The sequence below is a fragment of the Pararge aegeria genome, chromosome 3 (assembly GCF_905163445.1).
Source record: "Pararge aegeria chromosome 3, ilParAegt1.1, whole genome shotgun sequence".
Classification (NCBI taxonomy): Eukaryota; Metazoa; Arthropoda; class Insecta; order Lepidoptera; family Nymphalidae; genus Pararge; species Pararge aegeria.
In genome coordinates this window covers 18379643-18402111 of record NC_053182.1, presented here as the reverse complement: position 1 = coordinate 18402111, position 22469 = coordinate 18379643, and the positions used below count along the sequence as shown (strand labels likewise).

Sequence of the window (22469 nt, the reverse complement as noted above, 5' to 3'; positions counted from 1 at the left end):
ATTTAGCAGTGGTCCGATATTTTACATTAATAAATATTATAGTAAACTAAAAAATATTTTTTTTCTTTAAAGATGATAAATACCTAATGAATTACGAAAAATTAAACCTTTAAAATCTCGATGAGATTGCATTACGTTATTTTCTTTATTTGTGAAATGGCGTCTAATTATTTGAACAATTTGTTGCAGCTTCTAACTCAGGAAAGGTAAAAACCTAAATTCTGGTCTACCTACTATATTGCACGCCTCATAAGCGAAGCGTTGCGTTGGGTATTACTGTCAGTTTACGCACACCGAGATTCTCCAACTAAAAATGTCACTTTTTTATTCTGTATTGCCTTTATAAGTGAATATAAATAGACAAATGTTGAGAAAAACACTATTTTTAACACTCATGATATTTTTAAATCTCTTTTTGTTATTTAAACTAATTAAGAAACTGTTTAAAATAGTTCTGCCTTGGACGCCCGTGAGTCTGTTTGGCGGATCCCGTATCTTGTGGTCACGATAACGAGCGAAATACTTCACTTATCGAGATGGTATTTTCTTTATAGGCTTCAGTATTTTGAGGAATATATACATAGTTTTCACGGTATATATACATAGTTTAATTATTATTTACAAATAATCTCAATTTTATTGTAATGAATGAGATTACGAGGCGTGCACTTTTGGATTTTTCAACTATTTTGGATATTTATTTTGTTTAAATAGTCTCTAGCTTCAACTATTGCTTCATTTACAATTTTGACACTTCTCACAAACAAGTACTGTAAAATTTAAAATCACATGTTGTTTTTAAGAGAATTGTGTTACGATTCGATTGTAATCTAGAACCACGGCTAAGATTTGACTGTTTATTAACTTTAATTAAATTTAAATTCTTTTCTATGGAAGCATGGGCCTCGATTAGTTCGTTTTTTAAAACCGCATTTATTTTAAGGATTTTTAGTTTTTATACAATACATTATTTAAATAATTTTTTGGTCGAAATTAAAAGTTCTTTAGAAGAGCTATCCCATACTTTGAACCATATTAAAATGACTTCGATTAAAATATTATATTATTATATTCATTATGATCGTGGTTCAGACCCTGCCTCGTTAAAGCGATAAATCTATATTTTTAATGGTAGTGATATTTTTACAAAAATTGTTACATTCCCTTAACCCTATGATACAACAAGCTTCAAGAAACATCCTAGACCGATAGGAACTGAACAGGTAAAAATAAAACTTAAAATATACGCGCTAATTATTAAAAAAGAAAGAATACGAAGTGTCTACAAATCCGCTAGAAAACAAGAGATTAGAACATAAAATTTATAGTGCAATGATTGCATATAAAATAGTTTACCTTATAACTAATTTACACTTAATTATAAAACTTACCTCAGCAATTTTAACAGCTAAGTATTTAGCGGTGTCATCGATAGTGTATCCAGGTTCGTATTTAATGGAACCCTGTATATTTAGCGCCTCGCAGTTATCTTTTTCAACGAAGGTTATACAAAGTTGTCGAATCCTCGTACGCGATTGCTGGACCAATCCCAAGGCTGGATTAATCTGGCGCCTTTTCTAATTGGTCGTAAATTTGCTAGCTACCGCAGATGTAGGCTGTACGCAGTTATTCGACCTTGCCTTTAATAATAAAGACATTAAGATGTTCAATATTTACATTTTCCGTTTATGCATCGTCTATTTTATTAATATCGCCATATTTGTAACCAATATCCATTTCTTACATTATTCGTACACAAATTGATAGACATATATTATTTATTATTACACATTCCTATTTTCTACCACATTGTTTCTTATTGTAGACATAAATATTTTTTTTTTCGCTTACTATGTTGTTACCGATAACAACAATTAAAAAAGTAATTTTTAGTAACAAAACATTCATTTTAATATGGTGATATTTTGAAAGCGCTCAGTTCGGTGAAAATATGCAAAACGTTGAAAATTGCATAAGTGGTTATCGATGACAACTGTGCAATCATCTCACAATATCAGCATGTTTTAAATAATGTCGATGATCCACAAACTCAACAAGCAATATTTAAAATCTGTTTAGTTTACTACACTTGTGATAAAAAACCTAACCTCTAATGCGTAACGTTCTTCCGTTCAACTTATTTTCCATTTGCCACTTTCTTAACCTCGCCATATACAAATGAAGTTTTATCTACCTCCAATCTTACAATGCTTTTGTGATTGAGCTATGATATATCAGAAGCATCATTTGGTACAAATGTTAAATTACTTCGTTCGAACCTTCGATTAAAAATGTACAAGATACGCTGTCAGTCGTCAAAAAGTTTCCGTTAAATTAAGTTCTCCACACGAATAGAAATGCTGTCAGTCGTTAAAAAGTTAACGTTAAAATAAGTTCTCAACCACGAGTTGGTAACCTATTTCCGTTAGTTAGCTGAGAAATCAGTGGACGTAACGGAATTATCTTATTTTAAGAAAAATCACACCTATAATATTATGTTATATTCAATTCTAGCAGCGAGCGACTTCATGTACGTTATTTAGTTTTTTTTTAAACTTGCGTGAACATTTAACTTTTCCGGGCTTAAATGGCCCTATTTGTGTGCCCAGAATTACATCGATTTATTCGGATTGATGCAGTGGTTGAGCTGCACATATTGAAGAAAAACACGAACAGCTAGATAAATAAATACGTTATAAGTCGATGTCAATGGGATAATATTGTGCTGTCCTTTACGTTGTAATCATGAACTTGCTATTACGATTCTTCAAATTCTTCAAACGTGAAACTTCAACAGGTGGAAAAATTATCGGCCGCTAAACACTGTGTGGTTTAAAACGAGCTGAGTTAATTTTAGTTGATAATTTTTTTTAAATTCTTTACATTAAAAAAAAATAGTTGTATACAACTTTTTTCTGTTAGATTCTGCATATCTATTACAAGTTTGATCTCAAAAGGTTCAAACGCATAACTTTTCATACACATACGCACTGTAAGGTTTTACGGGAATTTACCTCGATCAGTTAATACTAAATCACGTGTTAATTAATGTTAGAGATGTGTAGTGTGGAGGCGAGGCGCATCTGCAGTGGTGTCAAAACGTGTAACTATGAACTCTCGGGCTCCTCCCAGTCGATGCTCGCCCATTGGGGAAGCTCCGTCTCGTACTCCCAGCCGGGGCCCTGAATAAATGACAAACAGTGTTAAGAATTTCATAATTTTTATTAGTGTTTTCTTCACACTTGTAGGATATATATAAAAAAAATTCAGAACCGACAGGATTTGAATCTGCGGTCTCTCTGGCAATTGCGGTCTGAGAGCTTTAACCAAATAAGCTACGGCTCTCCCAGTGACGTGCATAGAGGGTATGCACAGGGTATGCAGATGATACAAAATGAAAAAAATCTCCAGTACGAGTTATAAATACTTAAGGGTAGGCTTTTTTTAAACTCTTACTAAAGCCTATCTAGTGCTGGAATGGCAGCCCCGAACTGGTAAGCGCAGCGTTGGTCGGCCCCCAACGAGGTGGACAGACGACATTAAGCGCGTCGCAGGTAGCCCTTGGACCCAAGCGGCTCAGAATCGTGGAACTTGGAACTCCCTACAAAAGACCTATGTCCAGCAGTGGACGTTTATCGGTTGATGTGATGATGATGTTTATGAATTAAGTTTTTAATAACTCGTACTGGCGATTTTCTTCATTTTATATCATCTTCATACCCTGTGCATTATGCATGCCCTCTATGCACGCCACTGGGTCTCCTACCGCCAATACCGAAATTAGTGTATGCCTTTTATATCAGCCTGTAGCGCCTTCTAGTGGGATTCATCGTTGTTTTGATCTACGTTTGCAAAGGTCCATATTACAATGAGACACGTCTGACACGTCAGTTGGGAAGGCATTAGTGCATGTGCTCTTGACTGGAATCGAACGTGGTGGTAAATGATGGATGATGCAGTCTAAGATGATAGCGGTTTTATCTGTTTGGGGTTTACACTCGTATATAATTTAGCATTAGTAGAGAGTTTAAGTGACAGAGCTCTTCCGGGAAGTAGGTACTATCGCCATGTTTATTCAGCCGCTAAGCAGCATCGTTACAATGCTGTGTTCCGGTCTGAGGGTTGTGGTTGCCGGTGTAATTAAGGTACATGAGGCTTAACACCTACGCCTCAAATTGATGGGCACGGGTGGCATGTCGCATGGCGATAGTTTTCCACCTATCAGGTGGGACATCTACTTGGTCTGTCAATAATTACAATTAAATATATTATATATGTCACTCGGCGAGCGTCGCCGCGGGATTAAATTTTTACATAGACACAACCTTTTATTTTTGTAAAAATAAGACCAGGCCAGAGAAAATTCAGATATTATAACATTAGTTTTTATGCACAAAGGTTAAATATAACTGCTATACTCCTAAATGGCTACAGTGGTACCATCTCAGCGTACAGCACCACTTACCACCGGTTGAGTGGAATAAAATAACAATAGTGTAATAAAAGTTGTATTGTTGTACCAGGGGCGCATAACTGTTACCTTGTATTTCCAAGCATGCAGATACATGACTAGGTCCCTCGGTCGGGGGTCCCTGTACCGCACGCGGCACTCGTAGCAATGGGGGTCCGGAGTCAACGCATCGTTGCCGGTGGAGCTTCCAGCATTCGAGACGGCCGCGGAAGTGCCACCAGATGGGCTGCCGTTCGACGGCACCAATGAAGACGAGCATCCGGTTTGCGTGGCTACAGTCACCTTGTCAGACTGTAAAATAACGTACCATATTCAATGCCAAAGACAAATCCTACTTTAATCAAATCACTCACGCATCAAGGTGATATTCAGTAAAAAAAATGGTTACAACCCTAGTATTAAAAAAAAAACAGACTGAGAACGTAACTGTTTTCGAAACGTTTCGCAACAATTATGAATTGCATGCTTCTATAAAGTAGGCGCGAAAAGAATACTCGCGATATATTCTTTCATATTATTTAACGTCCCAAAAAAATTTACGTATTTTTTAAAACACTGTATGTAATTGATTTTTATTTTATTGTTTCTTTCAGTTTCGTTCCAAGTTACATTCTATGGTCTTGCACAAATGTCAAAACGTTCCTATTACATTTTTAAGACTATAATATGTTTCAAAAATGCGTAAGTTAGGAAGGATGGATAGATTGTTACTCTTTCATGCAAAAACTACTAAACGGATTTTGATAAAATTTGACTGTAATATACGTTATACATTAAAATAACGCATTATTATTTTACATATATACTATAATTTATAACTTTTCAAGATATTTTGAAACATTTATAAAACCTATGCCAATAAGTTTCAGGTAAGTCGGAAAAAAACTGCCATCTGTTAGATCGTAATCATAATCATTTATTTGCAAAAAACATTTGAAACTATGTAACAAAAAGTAGACACGGAAAAATGTTTTAGCGTTTTTAATGGCATGAAAATTTTAACATTAAAAACATTTACATAATATTTATATTCAGATTAAATCAATTATATTTGAAAGCGTATAAATAAATAAATCGAGCCTACTGAATAGAACCCAGGGTCCCTTATTTGCGAGTTGAGTTAACCTTACTACGCCCACGAGTCGGAAAGAAGAAAGTGATTTAACTTTTAAGTACAAAACAGAGTGCTCAGTACGAAGTAATAAAGCGCCTACCCGGCCTTACAGGCAATAAACTTTGTAGTTAATACTTTGATATTACTTTTAACGCGCTTCCGACTTTCCAGCGAGGAGCACGCGATAATGAAATTAATAACATAATTATTCTAAAAGTCCATACTTTTGGCGGCAGAGTATCCGCATGTTACAACTGCAGTGCTATCTGCATCGCTAATAATGAGTTTATTTTATTTTACCCGCAAAGATTTCATTTTTTTTAATAAAAGCGCCATACGCTTCTATTAAAAATAAAACAGCCTTTAAAAAAATGTATATGTACTTATGTACACGCGACGTTATACTTCTTTGGCGTAACAGAATAAAAACCTTGTCAAACATTTTATCTTTCGCTTTATTCTGCGTTTGTAGTAAAAACTACTCTAACAATAGAAAAAGGAATTTAATACATTTAAAGATTTATTATAACGCATTTATTATATGTTTCATCTTTAAAATTTGAGATTTTTTTTTGTACAATTGAATCAATTAAAGCACCGGAATAAGCCCGCAGACTTTGACAATTCAAAGTGTACAGTGTCAAACCTTTTATTGAAAAGCAAAATTGTTGACTAAGTACTTATAGCTAACTTCAGAGTGTCGGTTTTTCGTGACGGTGTGCGCGCGCATCGTAAAAATTTACCCTCATAATTTTACCCTAACGCGCCAAAAGAATTATAACTTTAAAAAGTATTCCTTTCCATTCAAAATCCACAATACCATGATATGAGCAGTTATAAAAAAGATAAAAATAGTCCAAAAAAAATTACACGTTAGATATACTTCACGATCATGCTATGAAAATTATATATTTTTTAATATGTACTCGTAAGTATGTGGGAAATATTACTTCACATTTTACAGTTTTAAGCGTACCTTGGCGTCATTTGAGTCTTCATTCAGTGACGGAGAGGCTACAGGTGAAGGTTGCGTCGGTACTTCCATCGGAGCCTCGGCGCCGCTTGAGGGGCTCGCCATTGTGGCTAAACAAATAGTGAACCATTTAATAAATATTTAATGATAAACTAAAAAAAAGGAAGGAAAAATGTCTGTTGACAACCGATAAGACTGTAAGATGACTGATTATGACTGTAAGATCACAGCCTAAAAAGAAGAAATTGCACAGCCTGAAAATAAATAAATAAAGAACGACAATACACACATCGCCATCTAGCCCCAAAGTAAGCGTAGGTTGTGTAATGGTCACTAAAATGAGTGATGAATATTTTAACGAATAATAAACATAAGTACTTAAAATATACAGATGAACACCCAGACACTGAAAAACCTTGTTCATCACACAAACATTCTACAGTTGTGGGAATCGAACCCACGTCCTTGGACTCAGAAAACAATCGGCCGGCATATGTGAAAAGCTTAATAAAGAAACATAGAAAACCAGATGTCAAAATTATACCCCTTTTACAAAAAAAAAAATTAATATCGCTTATACATAATTGATTATATAGTTATTTAACATAGTCAATAGTAGTTTTTAAATCGTAGTACCTACGGGTTATCTCAGAATTGGACTAATTGGCCAACTTAAGATAAGGGTCTCAAGGCATTGCCTCCTTGCCCGGAACTTCTTCGCGGGGCAGCCGTAGATCTTCGTTATTGTGCTTGCCTTTATGTTGAAATTTAACAGCTAACTGAAGAAGTACTTACGAGTCATAACTGTAGATGGAGTTAAACCAGGCGCCGGTGATTCAAGTCTCGGTGACGATTCTCTTGAGGCTGGCCCGGTGTCACATTCATCCTCGCCAACTGTTAAATTATTGTGAAACATAGATAGAATTCGTAAAATAAAGGATTGAAATGTCAAAATGACTAAATTTTTGGACTTTCCTTTTGAAAGTAATTTTGCACTATTTTACCAACATATTATTTAGTACGTTGGGTTAATTTGTTTTCGCAACACACACATCAAACAAATTGAAGGAAAACATCGTGGGGAAACCTGTATGCCTGAGAGTTCTCAAAGGCGTCTGAAGTCTAAAAATTCGAATTTGGCCAGCGTGGTGGACTACTGTCTAAATTCTTCTTATTCTAACAGGAGATCCCGCAGTGGGCCGTTGATATGTTGATTCTGAGTATTATGATGATGTCATACAATAGAAGCATTTCTAACTGTAGTATATGATTATTTACCTTTATCATCTGAAGCTGGTTTAGAAAACAGCAAGTCATCATCAGCCGCATCAACTCCTAACCAGTTTTCAGCATTATGTATAGCTATTAAATCCCTTACAAGGTGTTCATCTGATTTTCCACCCGTATCTCCACCTTTGCCTCGGAGTGGACCGAATACCGGATGATTGTATAGCGGATCGTTTACTACTGGGTAACCTGTTAAAAACGCTTAGTTTTTAAAACCAAAATCTACAGTTCAAAACACAATGTAAGTTATGGTTTATTAAAATAAGATATGATCTATACTATAGCCTGTAGCTTCTGGAGATTAGCATTTTCTATCACTGGGTACTAGGTCTTGAGTTCGATCCCCTATTCGTATCGGGCCTAAAATTAACAAGAGATTCCCAGTACCAATCCAGAGTTATAAAACTGGCGCTAGCGACCTTCGTAGTATGGAGAGCACGCTAAGCTTGAAGAATACAATAAGCGTTGAATCTCGCCACCCCAATGTGGGTTACATTGAAGCAGCTGAAAATTGGGGGACGTAAATAGTATGAGAAGATAATATTTATTATCTATTTCCATATATTCTGAGAGTGAAAAAAAAATATATGATGATGATGATGATATTTGAGTTGAATACTTGGAATTGCTTACCTAGATACTGCAAATGCACTCTAATCTGATGCATCCTGCCAGTTTTAGGCCGACACAAGACAACGCTTGTATTTGTCCTCGTATTGAATCCTAAGCGTTTGAACACAGTTGAACAATCTTTGCCCTTAGGTGACACCTTGCATACGCCAATTTTGTAGCTCACAACTTCTATTGGCTCTAGACACTCGATTTCATCTCTAAACATGACAGGAAAAAAAACGTTAATAATATTTGATATACTTCGTTCCATTGCTATAAGCAATTGCTACGTATTGAATAAAAAAGTATTCGCAAAAAAGAGTACGCAAAGCTCAAATCACTTTATAGTTGATCAAACTCCCCTATATATATTTTTTAATAAAACATGTTACTTTAAAGGTATTCCAAGTTGTATTTGCTTGAGATATCTGTATTTATCTTTGGGATGATGTAAATTCTAACTCAATCTGATTTATCAATATAAACATGATAATATTTATTCGAATTAACTACATAAACTCACTCTGGGAACTCGCCGTCGACTCGACAAACATACTCTTTCTGCACCTGTCGGTTCCTTATCTGATGCTCCATTTGCCTTGCTTTCTTCGGACTCCTTCCGAATAATAGTAGACCTAATTGAAGTAATGTTTAAAAAGTCAATATTTTTGCTTCCAATAAAATTGCTTTAATATTTTTACTTTTATCACTTACTATTCACCAGTAGCGCGAATTAAAAATTTTCAGTATACCTATAAATCTGTTAATCGGGACCGCATCCAATATATTTAAAGATACTGTTCATTGATCGTTATTTATGTATCAATATGTTTTTAAATACTAAAGACGCTACACAAGACACGGCTTGGATATATATGGTATATAAGATTCCTTCAAATATTGGGATTAATATCTGTGACGTTTTAATCTTCGGTGTCGGGTTTAAAATTTCAACGAAGTTTTCTTTAAAAATAACAATATCTTCGATTAAAAGTGTATTTATTTAATATAATCAGTTTTTTAACTAGGTCAAACTATGTTCACTACTACTTCATAATTTTAACTCACCTGATGTTAACCTGTCGAGTCTGTGAATTGTCCTGAGGTTTTTGAGGTTATATTCCTTAGCGAGGATAAATACAACAGTGTTGTGTCGATACCGACCGCATGGATGTACCTGCCAATTTTGGGACGCAAAGTTAGAAAATTAGCGAACTAAAATAAATTTCAAAATACGCAGTAACAATTCAATCCAGTCCACTATTAAAGTACGACAGTTTGTTTAAAACAGTTAATAAAATATTGATCACTTTAGCAACATTTATTTATTTATTTCATGGTTTAGATTTAAGAAATTATGAGTGCAATGAAGTAAGCAATAATGGAACATTCAATAAACGATTAAGAGAAAAGCTATGGATAGAAGCTATAAACAATGTGTATTTTTACATTGATCTATAGGTGTTAATAAAACAGTGCTTGTGATCATGCAGTAACAAACGTGCGAAGTAAACTTCATGTTCAGGAGTAATATGTTTTTAAACAATTCATTATGTTTAGTTAATATTCTCGCTTTAACCACATAATTAACATTAAAGGGAGAAATAAAAAGAATATTGCAAGGTTTTAACCTTGGTAGGATGAATATGTCCAAGGCATAAATGGGGATATTGTGGACTTGATCCACTTTTAGGTGGGTTTCTCAACGAGACCGCACAAATTCTCGGTATTATCTGGAGCATTCAACGTTCCGAACTTTGTGTGCACAATCTCTGTCAGACCCTGGTTATCTTAAATTCATCTTGAATCATAAGATGACTTTAATTTTATGAATGTGATGTACATTGATTTCAAATTTAGGTTATTAATTTACCTAGATTAAAAAAAAAAATGACTTTTTAATATAAAGTAAATTTTACTACAGGCGGACTCACATTACGCTGTACATGACGTGACCTACGGGATGGGTAGCAGCTGACGATAGTTTTATGCTTTGTCCGGACATTAATAAAGGTCGTTGTGATATTTATTATGATCACACAAAAATATGCTGAAGTAATATATTACTGTGAGCAGCAAGATAATGTGAGACCACCTTCAGCATCTGCTGAATACGTAAGACCGTGCTACGACTAAGAGAAAGAGGTGCAAGATATCGATCGAAATAGTGATATTTTTAATGAAGTCAATCTAAGTCAGTAGAAGATAATATTATATAGGATATAGGACATGGATTATGAAAATTTTCCTATTCATTCTTGCATATTCTGTTACAATTAAATTAATTTTGTTGAGTTAAAAGATTTTGAACAAAAGTTTAATAATATATATTAAATTTGAGTTATCAGGATACGGTTGATAATAAAATGTCCTAATAAATTAGATCGGATATATGAAAACGAAATCAATAAAAACGTTTACAAATAATATGATCATGAATGGGATAAATCCGATAGTAAAACTGTGAGAGCCTGGACTTCTGAATAAAATTGAGTTATTTAAATAGGAGGTATTCTTCAACCAGGGCCTGACATTAAACGCAAACGCAACGCTGACTCACCGGCAACGAGCATGGCTTGTCTAGCACGAGAAGCTCCTCATCCACGTGTATGATGCGCAAGGGACTAGCGAGCACTGGCGTCTCGTGCCTGGCCCAGCATGGACAGAACGTTACATTAACAGACCCTATGATGTTGCGTTTGGGGATAACAAGTCCAAATTGTCGCATGATTGTTAACATTATTATCAGTTATGCTTTAGTGCTTTGCCATTTTAGCATTTAGTTTAAATAAAACCTTATAATATGTGTATTAGTTTACGGCGACTTCAGTTTTAACGGTAGTCGTTAGTCAATTATCAGGCTTACCATTTGCCAAATTATCATTCAACTCTTTCGTTAGGTTTCGCAATAAAGCAAGACTAGCGAAGTGGTTTGTAAAAATAATTAAATATTATTTCAACAAAGAGTAAATAATTGAACTGATATCGTTAAGTTGGTATTATGGTAGGCCTATTAATAAATAATTACTTTAAAGATACATTTAGATGTAAAAAAATTAAGTGATCGTAATATAAGTTTAGAAGAAGAGACTATACAACAATAATTTTTTTTATTGCATTGCAACTCCTCATAATAAAAGTTATAAATTACTAATTATTTTATAAATATTCAAACTCCGAAATAACATGCTTGATACTGATGAAAAGCACAACTTATAAGACTCATTTTCATAATAAATACAATTATCGCCTTGACGTAAACATGCCTCTCTAAAAATAGCATACCTTAAAACTAAGGTAAACTAGGAAAAACTTAACTTACTAGCAGGTCTTAAAAAATTTTTTAATAAATTTTTTGTCAAGTCAAGAGAATTTACGAGCAGATATAATTGGACAGTTTTTTGTATACTTATCCTTGGCAACTGCTATATTAAAAATAATCTCTATGCCCAATCGAATAGCAACGCCATAGGATAATTAAAGATCTAATACTACTCGCACAGCTGGAGTCGTTGCTATTCTAAGGGTTCTTGAAGCACAAATGAATACAAGATATAATTTGCGAGAAAAAAATGATATTAAATTAAACAACGTTGAACATAACTAAAAGTCAATCAACTAAAATAACAATTTTAGTTTGATTCAACTTTTGTTTGTTGTACTTAACAACTCTCTCAACTAAATCTAATTGTAAAACAAAGTATTAAAAAAAAATATGCGAGTATTTAATGTAATAAGAAGACTCATTTCTTCAATTCTTCTCTCTCTCTCTTCTTCTCTCTTTTATCGATTCAAACAATATGCTTGTAAAGTTAATGCGAATTATATGATGTTAGACAAAATACTGTTAAAATTCATAGTATTTTATACTAACAATGTAAATTATCAATATGATAAATGCTCCCGAAATTATACATAATAATATGAAGTAGTATCATAAAATTTTAAATATCATCATCTTCCGCGATGACACGATACATATTAAAATTTAGAAATATTTTGTCAGAAAGAATAATTTGGTATGCGTGATTGTTTTTAGAGGCTTCATTCCAACGATCAAAGTTCGCAAATAAATTGCTTTAATACATCACTTTGTGTTTAATTTTGTAGACTTCGAGACCTCCCATACTGGGGGCCAGCATCAATCAAGGTAATTGGACACGGTCAGTCACTTGGCGCTAAAGTTGAATAATAATCACCATTCTGTTTGGAACATGCAAATAATAAATAAAGACATCTTGCATTTTTCTACAATCATCTTTCCCACCCTGCGTTGATTATCCTCATTTATTAAATACGCCCGAGGCCGAATCCCGATTGGCGTGTCTAAACTTGAAGAAAGGCTAGATTGTGATGAATATATAAAGTTTTTAAGGTCTACCATTTGCACGATTTGTTGTGCCTCGAGTTTTATATTAGGGTTCTTTTAATCCTGTTTAGTAATTATTTACTTTTAACGTTCTTTTTAGGGATTCCTACCAATATTTTAAAAACCTTATGGCATAACTTTTTCCACCTACAAGTTCATGTTTCAATCTATGCAATCATAATATGTAAACTCAAAAATAATTAAAACTTATGTCTACTTTGTCCTGTAGGAACATTTAATTTGAAAGATTGGTGGCAGTAGCAAAAATACTCGATTGCGCTGGGTACGCAAAGTTAACTAGAGTCAGTAATTGGATAGGATTTGGAGGTTCAAAGGTGAATTTAGTGTACTTTATTGTTAGTATTTAATTTATTGCAATTGTCTTAAAGATCTCCAATTTTTCTTTTAAATAAATTACAGCCATTGTTACTTCCTGATAATCTAGCTTTCTTTTGGTAAGGACGTGTTTCAAATCAGTCCAAAGTTTTCGGAGTTTATTCGGTACAAACAAACAAACAAAAGGTTTACCTTTTTATAATATTAGTATGATGACAAGAATATAACATTTTACTACGAAGTCTGCGGCAATATTTTTTTTGATTAGCAGTGATAGCAGTTACATTAAAGGTTATTTAACAGTAAATTCATTAAAATGAAGCATATTTTAACTTTGACCTAAAGTGTATAACTTTGATACTTCCAATTGTGACTCTAAAAATACACATCCCTAAAGGCGTCTCGTATCTTTAAAATCTCTGTCAGCTTTTTGTATTAGACAACTCAAACATGGCAAGTTTGCAGCGCCATGTTGGAAGTTTGTACGGAGTTATAACTTTAAGTTTGCACTTGTCTCGAAATTAACCGCCTTTTCATTACATTCAGCCTCAAGTTGAAACTTGGAACTTGAAGTACTCGTTCCGAGGATTATTGGCAGCTTATTCAGCTTGGAGTGCTATTCTTATCAGCTTAATCAAATTAAACTTCTGCATTTAAAATAATGGAATCAGAAATTCTAGATCATTTTAAGTAGATACCTCATCTACTTCTTATTTTAGTTACTTTTTAGTTTATTAAGATCTCAGCGAGTAAAATATTATTTTCGATGAAAATGTATACTGATAAGATTCTCTTCGTTCATCTTGAGTTCATATTCCAGGTGAAGGAGATGTGCCCGAAACTCAAGTACTGTTTCTTGGTATAAACGTAAAAATCGCGAACAAAGAAAGCATTAAGTTAAAGATTAATTTAAAGAAGCTAAATTTATGACAGTTCATAATCAATACATATTTGAAAATTTAATTTATGTACATAAAAATATAACAAAATTTAAAAAGAAAGTAGACTGTAACAAAATTCATATTAGAAGTTGAAATAAACTTGTAGTGGAGTTTACTAGGCTGCATAAAATTAGTAATTAATTTTTAGGGTAATTTTGTATGTTGGGGTTGCCTGACCGGATATGTTGCGACTTTTTTTTTGTTAAGAACATTTTATCACATATTCATACAAATAAATACATTTATTTCAAAACTAAATAAAATCTAAAACGTCCTCGAAACCACCGCAGCGAGGCACAGTTCCTAAGATGCTGATAAGATTAAAGGGTAATTGTATATCATTTTATAAAAAAAATACCAGATGAAATCCTTGAGACATATTCATACAAATAAATACATTTATTTCAAAACTAAATAAAATCTAAAACGTCCTCGAAACCACCGCAGCGAGGCACAGTTCCTAAGATGCTGATAAGATTTAAGGGTAATTGTATATCATTTTATAAAAAAAATACCAGATGAAATCCTTGAGACATATTCATACAAATAAATACATTTATTTCAAAACTAAATAAAATCTAAAACGTCCTCGAAACCACCGCAGCGAGGCACAGTTCCTAAGATGCTGATAAGATTAAAGGGTAATTGTATATCATTTTATAAAAAAAATACCAGATGAAATCCTTGAGACATATTCATACAAATAAATACATTTATTTCAAAACTAAATAAAATCTAAAACGTCCTCGAAACCACCGCAGCGAGGCACAGTTCCTAAGATGCTGATAAGATTTAAGGGTAATTGTATATTATTTTATAAAAAAAATACCAGATGAAATCCTTGAGACATATTCATACAAATAAATACATTTACTTCAAAACTAAATAAAATCTAAAACGTCCTCGAAACCACCGCAGCGAGGCACAGTTCCTAAGATGCTGATAAGATTTAAGGGTAATTGTATATCATTTTATAAAAAAAATACCAGATGAAATCCTTGAGACATATTCATACAAATAAATACATTTACTTCAAAACTAAATAAAATCTAAAACGTCCTCGAAACCACCGCAGCGAGGCACAGTTCCTAAGATGCTGATAAGATTTAAGGGTAATTGTATATCATTTTATAAAAAAAATACCAGATGAAATCCTTGAGACATATTCATACAAATAAATACATTTACTTCAAAACTAAATAAAATCTAAAACGTCCTCGAAACCACCGCAGCGAGGCACAGTTCCTAAGATGCTGATAAGATTTAAGGGTAATTGTATATTATTTTATAAAAAAAATACCAGATGAAATCCTTGAGACATATTCATACAAATAAATACATTTACTTCAAAACTAAATAAAATCTAAAACGTCCTCGAAACCACCGCAGCGAGGCACAGTTCCTAAGATGCTGATAAGATTTAAGGGTAATTGTATATCATTTTATAAAAAAAATACCAGATGAAATCCTTGAGACATATTCATACAAATAAATACATTTACTTCAAAACTAAATAAAATCTAAAACGTCCTCGAAACCACCGCAGCGAGGCACAGTTCCTAAGATGCTGATAAGATTTAAGGGTAATTGTATATCATTTTATAAAAAAAATACCAGATGAAATCCTTGAGACATATTCATACAAATAAATACATTTACTTCAAAACTAAATAAAATCTAAAACGTCCTCGAAACCACCGCAGCGAGGCACAGTTCCTAAGATGCTGATAAGATTTAAGGGTAATTGTATATCATTTTATAAAAAAAATACCAGATGAAATCCTTGAGACATATTCATACAAATAAATACATTTACTTCAAAACTAAATAAAATCTAAAACGTCCTCGAAACCACCGCAGCGAGGCACAGTTCCTAAGATGCTGATAAGATTTAAGGGTAATTGTATATTATTTTATAAAAAAAATACCAGATGAAATCCTTGAGACATATTCATACAAATAAATACATTTACTTCAAAACTAAATAAAATCTAAAACGTCCTCGAAACCACCGCAGCGAGGCACAGTTCCTAAGATGCTGATAAGATTTAAGGGTAATTGTATATCATTTTATAAAAAAAATACCAGATGAAATCCTTGAGACATATTCATACAAATAAATACATTTACTTCAAAACTAAATAAAATCTAAAACGTCCTCGAAACCACCGCAGCGAGGCACAGTTCCTAAGATGCTGATAAGATTTAAGGGTAATTGTATATCATTTTATAAAAAAAATACCAGATGAAATCCTTGAGACATATTCATACAAATAAATACATTTACTTCAAAACTAAATAAAATCTAAAACGTCCTCGAAACCACCGCAGCGAGGCACAGTTCCTAAGATGCTGATAAGATTTAAGGGTAATTGTATATCATTTTATAAAAAAAATACCAGATGAAATCCTTGAGACATATTCATACAAATAAATACATTTACTTCAAAACTAAATAAAATCTAAAACGTCCTCGAAACCACCGCAGCGAGGCACAGTTCCTAAGATGCTGATAAGATTAAAGGGTAATTGTATATCATTTTATAAAAAAAATACCAGATGAAATCCTTGAGACATATTCATACAAATAAATACATTTACTTCAAAACTAAATAAAATCTAAAACGTCCTCGAAACCACCGCAGCGAGGCACAGTTCCTAAGATGCTGATAAGATTTAAGGGTAATTGTATATTATTTTATAAAAAAAATACCAGATGAAATCCTTGAGACATATTCATACAAATAAATACATTTACTTCAAAACTAAATAAAATCTAAAACGTCCTCGAAACCACCGCAGCGAGGCACAGTTCCTAAGATGCTGATAAGATTTAAGGGTAATTGTATATCATTTTATAAAAAAAATACCAGATGAAATCCTTGAGACATATTCATACAAATAAATACATTTACTTCAAAACTAAATAAAATCTAAAACGTCCTCGAAACCACCGCAGCGAGGCACAGTTCCTAAGATGCTGATAAGATTAAAGGGTAATTGTATATCATTTTATAAAAAAAATACCAGATGAAATCCTTGAGACATATTCATACAAATAAATACATTTACTTCAAAACTAAATAAAATCTAAAACGTCCTCGAAACCACCGCAGCGAGGCACAGTTCCTAAGATGCTGATAAGATTTAAGGGTAATTGTATATCATTTTATAAAAAAAATACCAGATGAAATCCTTGAGATGTCTCTCAATAAGTTCAAAGTTTATATAAAACGTAAGCTTATAGAAAAATCCTATTATAATATTAAGGATTACATGTATGATAAAAAAGCTTGGGTATGAATTGCTCTAACTTCATAGCTCATCATTAACTCGACTGCGAGATGGTGATAACAAAAAAAAACCTGGATAAGTTTGCTGTGGGCTCTTGTTAGACCAGGGCGCGTTTGAAACCCTCCTAGCTTTAGTTTTAATTTAACAAATGCAGTGACCACCATCACTAACATTAGTGTTACATGTTAAATGTATTTAATGTTTCATAAGTGCCTGTTATAAGGTCTAAAATCTACAAAAATAAAACATTTTCGAATTTTGAATTTATTATTGTGAGCCAAATTTAATTACGGTTCATTGAACTTTTCCCGCGTAATTGAGAAACAAAAGTCTATACTTCCAAGATTTCTGCCAGATATTAGAGGGTTTCATAAAAGGCAATACAATCCTAAAAAAGTAATCGCCAGTTCAAAAAACGTTTCATATTGTATTATGATATTGCGTCCTATACCAAATATAATGTATATTGCAACAACAATGTTTTATAGCACGCTTTTGTTGATTTGAAAGGAATATAAAGAGAATATCTTTTGACTCAGCTACATCTTTTCTATTCAGAATTTATAGCTGCCCGTAAAATATAAACCGTTTCGCGAGACCCTTTGTTTCAGTGTTACGAATAACTTGAAACTTTATATTGTTATTGTTATTCGATTTTGAAAGTACTGTACTTATCAAAAGAAGTTCAATGACCAAGAAAGTTTAAAGATGTGAGACGGGAATGGTCTTTATGAATATAATAAATGTTCTTTAAAATGAAATGCTCGCGGTTTCGCCTATATGTACCTACTGTATCACATCTTATGTTTTATATGTGAAATTTCATCAAAAACCGGCTACCCACTTTAATTTGAAGATATAAAAACAGAACAGCGTTTAGATCTAATTCATAGAAACCAAGCATTTTTCCGGAATTATCTGTAACTTGCTTAGACCTACAATAGATTTCCAAGCGATTTTTACTAAAAGTATTCTTTTTAAATTACACAAGTGCCCGGTCTATTAGTTTAGTAGAGCTTTTTGTGACAGAACTCTTCTGGGGAAATACTATCACCATGTTATTTCTGCCGCTAAGCAGCGTTGTTGCAATGCTGTGTTTATGCTTGTAATTTATGCCCCGAATTGATGGACACATGGCGCCATATTGCAGAAGTAAAATTAATATTTTTTCCCACTACAAATTAGTCCTTGACTGCAATCTTACCCGGTGGTAAGTGATGATGAAGTCTTAGCTGGTAGCGGGCTAACCTGTCAGGGAGTATGGTAGTCATACCCGGACATCGCACCGGAACACTAAATAGCGGTACGTCTTTGTCGGTAGGGTGATAACCGTCCACGGCCAAAGCTTCCAGACCAGACCAGAGAAACATCAGAAATTATAAATTCCCATATTGCCCCTACAGATAATCGAACCCTCTTTCTTAAATTCATAGCGGCCACCGTTGCGCCATCCCTGGTCATCAAAAACTTAGTTAAACATAGGTTTATTATGTCATATTTTTCCCTATTGTGCCATAGTAAAACTTTCGCTACCGTTTTTAAAGTCAAGGTCACCGCATCCTTCCTATTACTCTGACACTTACAAATAAAAAAAACACTAAAAATTATACGCATACATTTAAAACAAAAACAAATAAACTTATTATTAAAGTTCTTGCATTCAAATTATACGTCAATGAATGTTCATAAAGTTTCGTCACGTACATTTTAATACTTAGTGGCAATGATTGGAAATTCTATTCTAAGAATTAGAATCGATTATAAAGTTTCATTAGTATTAAATTCCAATAAAAATGTAAACCTTTACAACTAACTAAACTATTACGATCAGATCTCTCATCAATGTCTCGTTGAAAGCATCAACCTAATAAAATCGATCGAAACAATGATCGAAATGGATTTAGATGTGACGGAGTAATATCAACGAGAAATATGCATCGAATAAATGTCGGTTTAGCATAGCTTATTGTGATTTGTCATACGAGTATAGAAGTGTATACTGTATAATAATATTTATAACTTACCTTAAAAATACAGATTGAATTAATGGTGAAATTAAGTGTATTGGTGTAACTAAACCTGTTAATAATAATGTAGAAGCTACCACACCTGAAGCTAAGATTAGAAGTATATCGCCAATTTTGCTTACGAAACGACATAAAAAACTTACCTGTCCCGGTTTAAGAAAAGTCACTCCTGTCATACATCATGATGTACTTTACCTTGAGTAAACAGAGTGGATCATAAAAGTATCCAGAAAAAAACATGGCAAAATCAACTTTAACTATCACGTTTATCATCAAAGTTGATGTGATAACATATGGATATTAGTATGAAGTCAAAGCGTTTCGTATAGCAAATTTGACAAGCAATAAAATCATACAGAGCAGACATGCAAACAAAGGGCACAAGCAAACATTGAAGATGACAAAAGCGAACATAAAATGGCGGTCTCAATTGCCACTTACGGGGATAGAGGCTGGTTTGTTGACAACCACAATGTCCTCGTCGATATGTACGAGGGTGATCAGTTGGCTGGTCACTGGTACTTCGTGCCTGCAAGGATACACACGTCAGGCGCCGGAACCAAGGATTTTTAACCTCCGATGTGCCCAATCTTTGGATACCAACTGCGCTCCTGTCATGACCACCTTGAATGACCATTTAAATAAAACTGGATTGGACCGGTTACTTGGCGATCAAATATGTTATAGTAATTCAGTGGTCATGCTAGGTCTGCTGCATCACGGTTAGTACTTCTTATACCCGAAAATGTTTTTGTTTCACGAAAAATTTGTGTGACTACGTTAAGGCCAAATGCAAAGGAATAAAATATATTATGGATATTTATGCACTTATGGTGTCTAATTAATTCGACTTAATTAGTTTATTCTATCAGGGAATAAATAATATAAATACACTAATTAATGCAAATATATTATTAGTTAGTTTCGTTGATAGTCAGCATTTTTGATGATAGATATTATATATATATTTAATAAAAGATAGGATATAAGGCAAGTTAGCATAACCGATATTTTTTTGTATGGTTTGAGTACAGTGTACAACATTCGTTAAAATTGTACTAAGTTCATCGAAATGGTACGGGAAGGCTATCCCATTTACATTCAACAATCCAACGCGATAGAGAAAACCATTAATTCTAAGCTTCACAAACAATACCCTAAAGATTTAGAGATGTTGAACAAGCACCGATAATATCGTGCTAATCTTTTACAAGATGCACATGAGAATAGATTTGATGGTATGATAGCGGTATTATAAATAATCCCCGTAATGTAGCAGCCCGTATTACGCAGGTGGTATCCGCGGAGGTAATATTACAAACACGTTGCTCTCAGACCAAGAGCCCGCGACCTTTCGACCCATCGTATATTATAAAGCCTTAATGCCTTTACGCATCATATTCACAAGCCTAAAATCTGTATTTGCAACTAAATGAACTGAATTTGAGATTAGTAAAATGATTCTTTCACCGCGTGCAAATCTTATAAACATACACAGTGTGGCTATATTGTGTTTTATTTACTTCCGTATATAATATGCCAAAATAACGTATCAAAATTTAAAATTGGAGCCTAGATAATTAAATGTTAAATTTTTTCTTGCATTAAATACAGATCACATATATTATGTGCATTAAAACTAGTCGATTACAGAGGCCTCTTATTGCTAAAACAGATCTTCAGAGACCTTCAAAAACCTTCATTATGCTGGAAAAGTTGCTCAGTTGCAAGTTGCTGTGCTCTTTCCACCTACTATAAATGAGAGGCTCCACTATTTATATACATCGAAGTTGTAGTCCAAACACAGATTTTTAACTACAACTCTCGGATCTTGCGATCGGGGTCTCTTGGTCTATAAGGGTCCTACATAATTCCTACCATAAATCTGATCTCGTGGTGTATGAAATACAGATAAGACGAGACCAAACGACAACAAATGAACATGCGTGAGCTATGTTGAGTATAAGTTACAGGATTTATTAAATTACGAACGGCTTTTTGTAACTTTGGATGAAATAAAGAAGGGATTGAATATAATAAAATGATAATTTTCCAGAAAGATTACAATTATTATCCACCATGAGATTGGGATCCCTGATGAGGACCATTCGGGTTTATCCGCGATCACGTCTCTGCTGAAAATATTGAGCTAATACAAGCTAGGGTAAGGCTAACGTAAGGTCGGGAGCGCTAGTTCATAAAAAATCGCGTTGGTCGCACAATCGTTTCTAGTAATTTACAATGAACATTCTTAAAACCTGTATGCTACCTGTAGACATCATCGTCATGAATAACATGAAAAAGCTAAATATAGGTGTTGTTCAATATCATAAAGGGATCTAAAGTCGCAAAGGAGCACTTTGTTTTGAACATCCAAAGTTCCTAATTGTCCGATGAATGTAGGCAATTGGAATCATTAAAAGTAATTAATGAGAGCCTGAACCGTAGGTTTAATGTCTTTTCGAGACGTGAATTAATGGCACTGTTTAATATCATCACAGAACCTTTATCGGGTTATCGAATTGCCCAAACATTTCTTGACCAAAGCAATCTTTTCTTACTTGAAGTAATGCTCGTAGATTGAGCCTGGATTAATACGACATTAACTTATTAAGAGATCATGTCCTCAATTTGTGCTTACTGATTTCCTAAGCCATCTCATTAAAGATCTGTGCCAAATATGTGTCAAATTTGACCTAAAAATCTACTTTCAATTGAATTTTTTTTTAATTTACAATATAATTAATTTAAGGTGTTCGAAGAAATATGCAGACCACAAACTTAATAAACGAAAGTCATAAAGTAAGCAATAAATTTTATAACAAAAAGTATAGAACAAGTAGAGACAAAAAGCCGTAGATTAAATTTGAGATATCTTTTGTCAAAGATTTATAAACTCACACTCTTTACAAGGAAAACGATGTTACGGAGTAAAATGTTATATGTAGAGGTTAACATCATACTTGGTAAACATAAATAAGTATTTCCATAACAATTACAGTAGAATAAATGCTTTCAGTGCACTCGCATGCTCATCCGGTGCTG

The 22469-nt window shown here is 33.3% G+C and overlaps 1 protein-coding gene across 2 annotated transcripts in view; it reads right to left on the bottom strand.

Annotated features, from left to right (window-relative positions):
• Positions 1–378: 378 nt before the first annotated feature.
• The window catches only part of LOC120637264 (RNA pseudouridylate synthase domain-containing protein 2-like), a 236133-nt gene continuing 214042 nt past the window's right edge, over positions 379–22469 (bottom strand). The window contains exons 6-14 of one of the 2 annotated variants that reach the window (XM_039909015.1): positions 19866–19953; positions 9526–9634; positions 8981–9092; positions 8479–8675; positions 7837–8034; positions 7354–7452; positions 6562–6668; positions 4541–4762; positions 379–3182 (exon numbers count right to left, since the gene is read on the bottom strand). In XM_039909015.1, coding sequence (XP_039764949.1) covers positions 3108–3182; positions 4541–4762; positions 6562–6668; positions 7354–7452; positions 7837–8034; positions 8479–8675; positions 8981–9092; positions 9526–9634; positions 19866–19953 — 1207 coding nt within the window. In that variant the 3' untranslated portion in view covers positions 379–3107. Of the gene's footprint in view, positions 3183–4540; positions 4763–6561; positions 6669–7353; positions 7453–7836; positions 8035–8478; positions 8676–8980; positions 9093–9525; positions 9635–11017; positions 11106–19865; positions 19954–22469 lie in introns of both variants that reach the window. The other variant, XM_039909017.1, reaches the window with a different exon arrangement.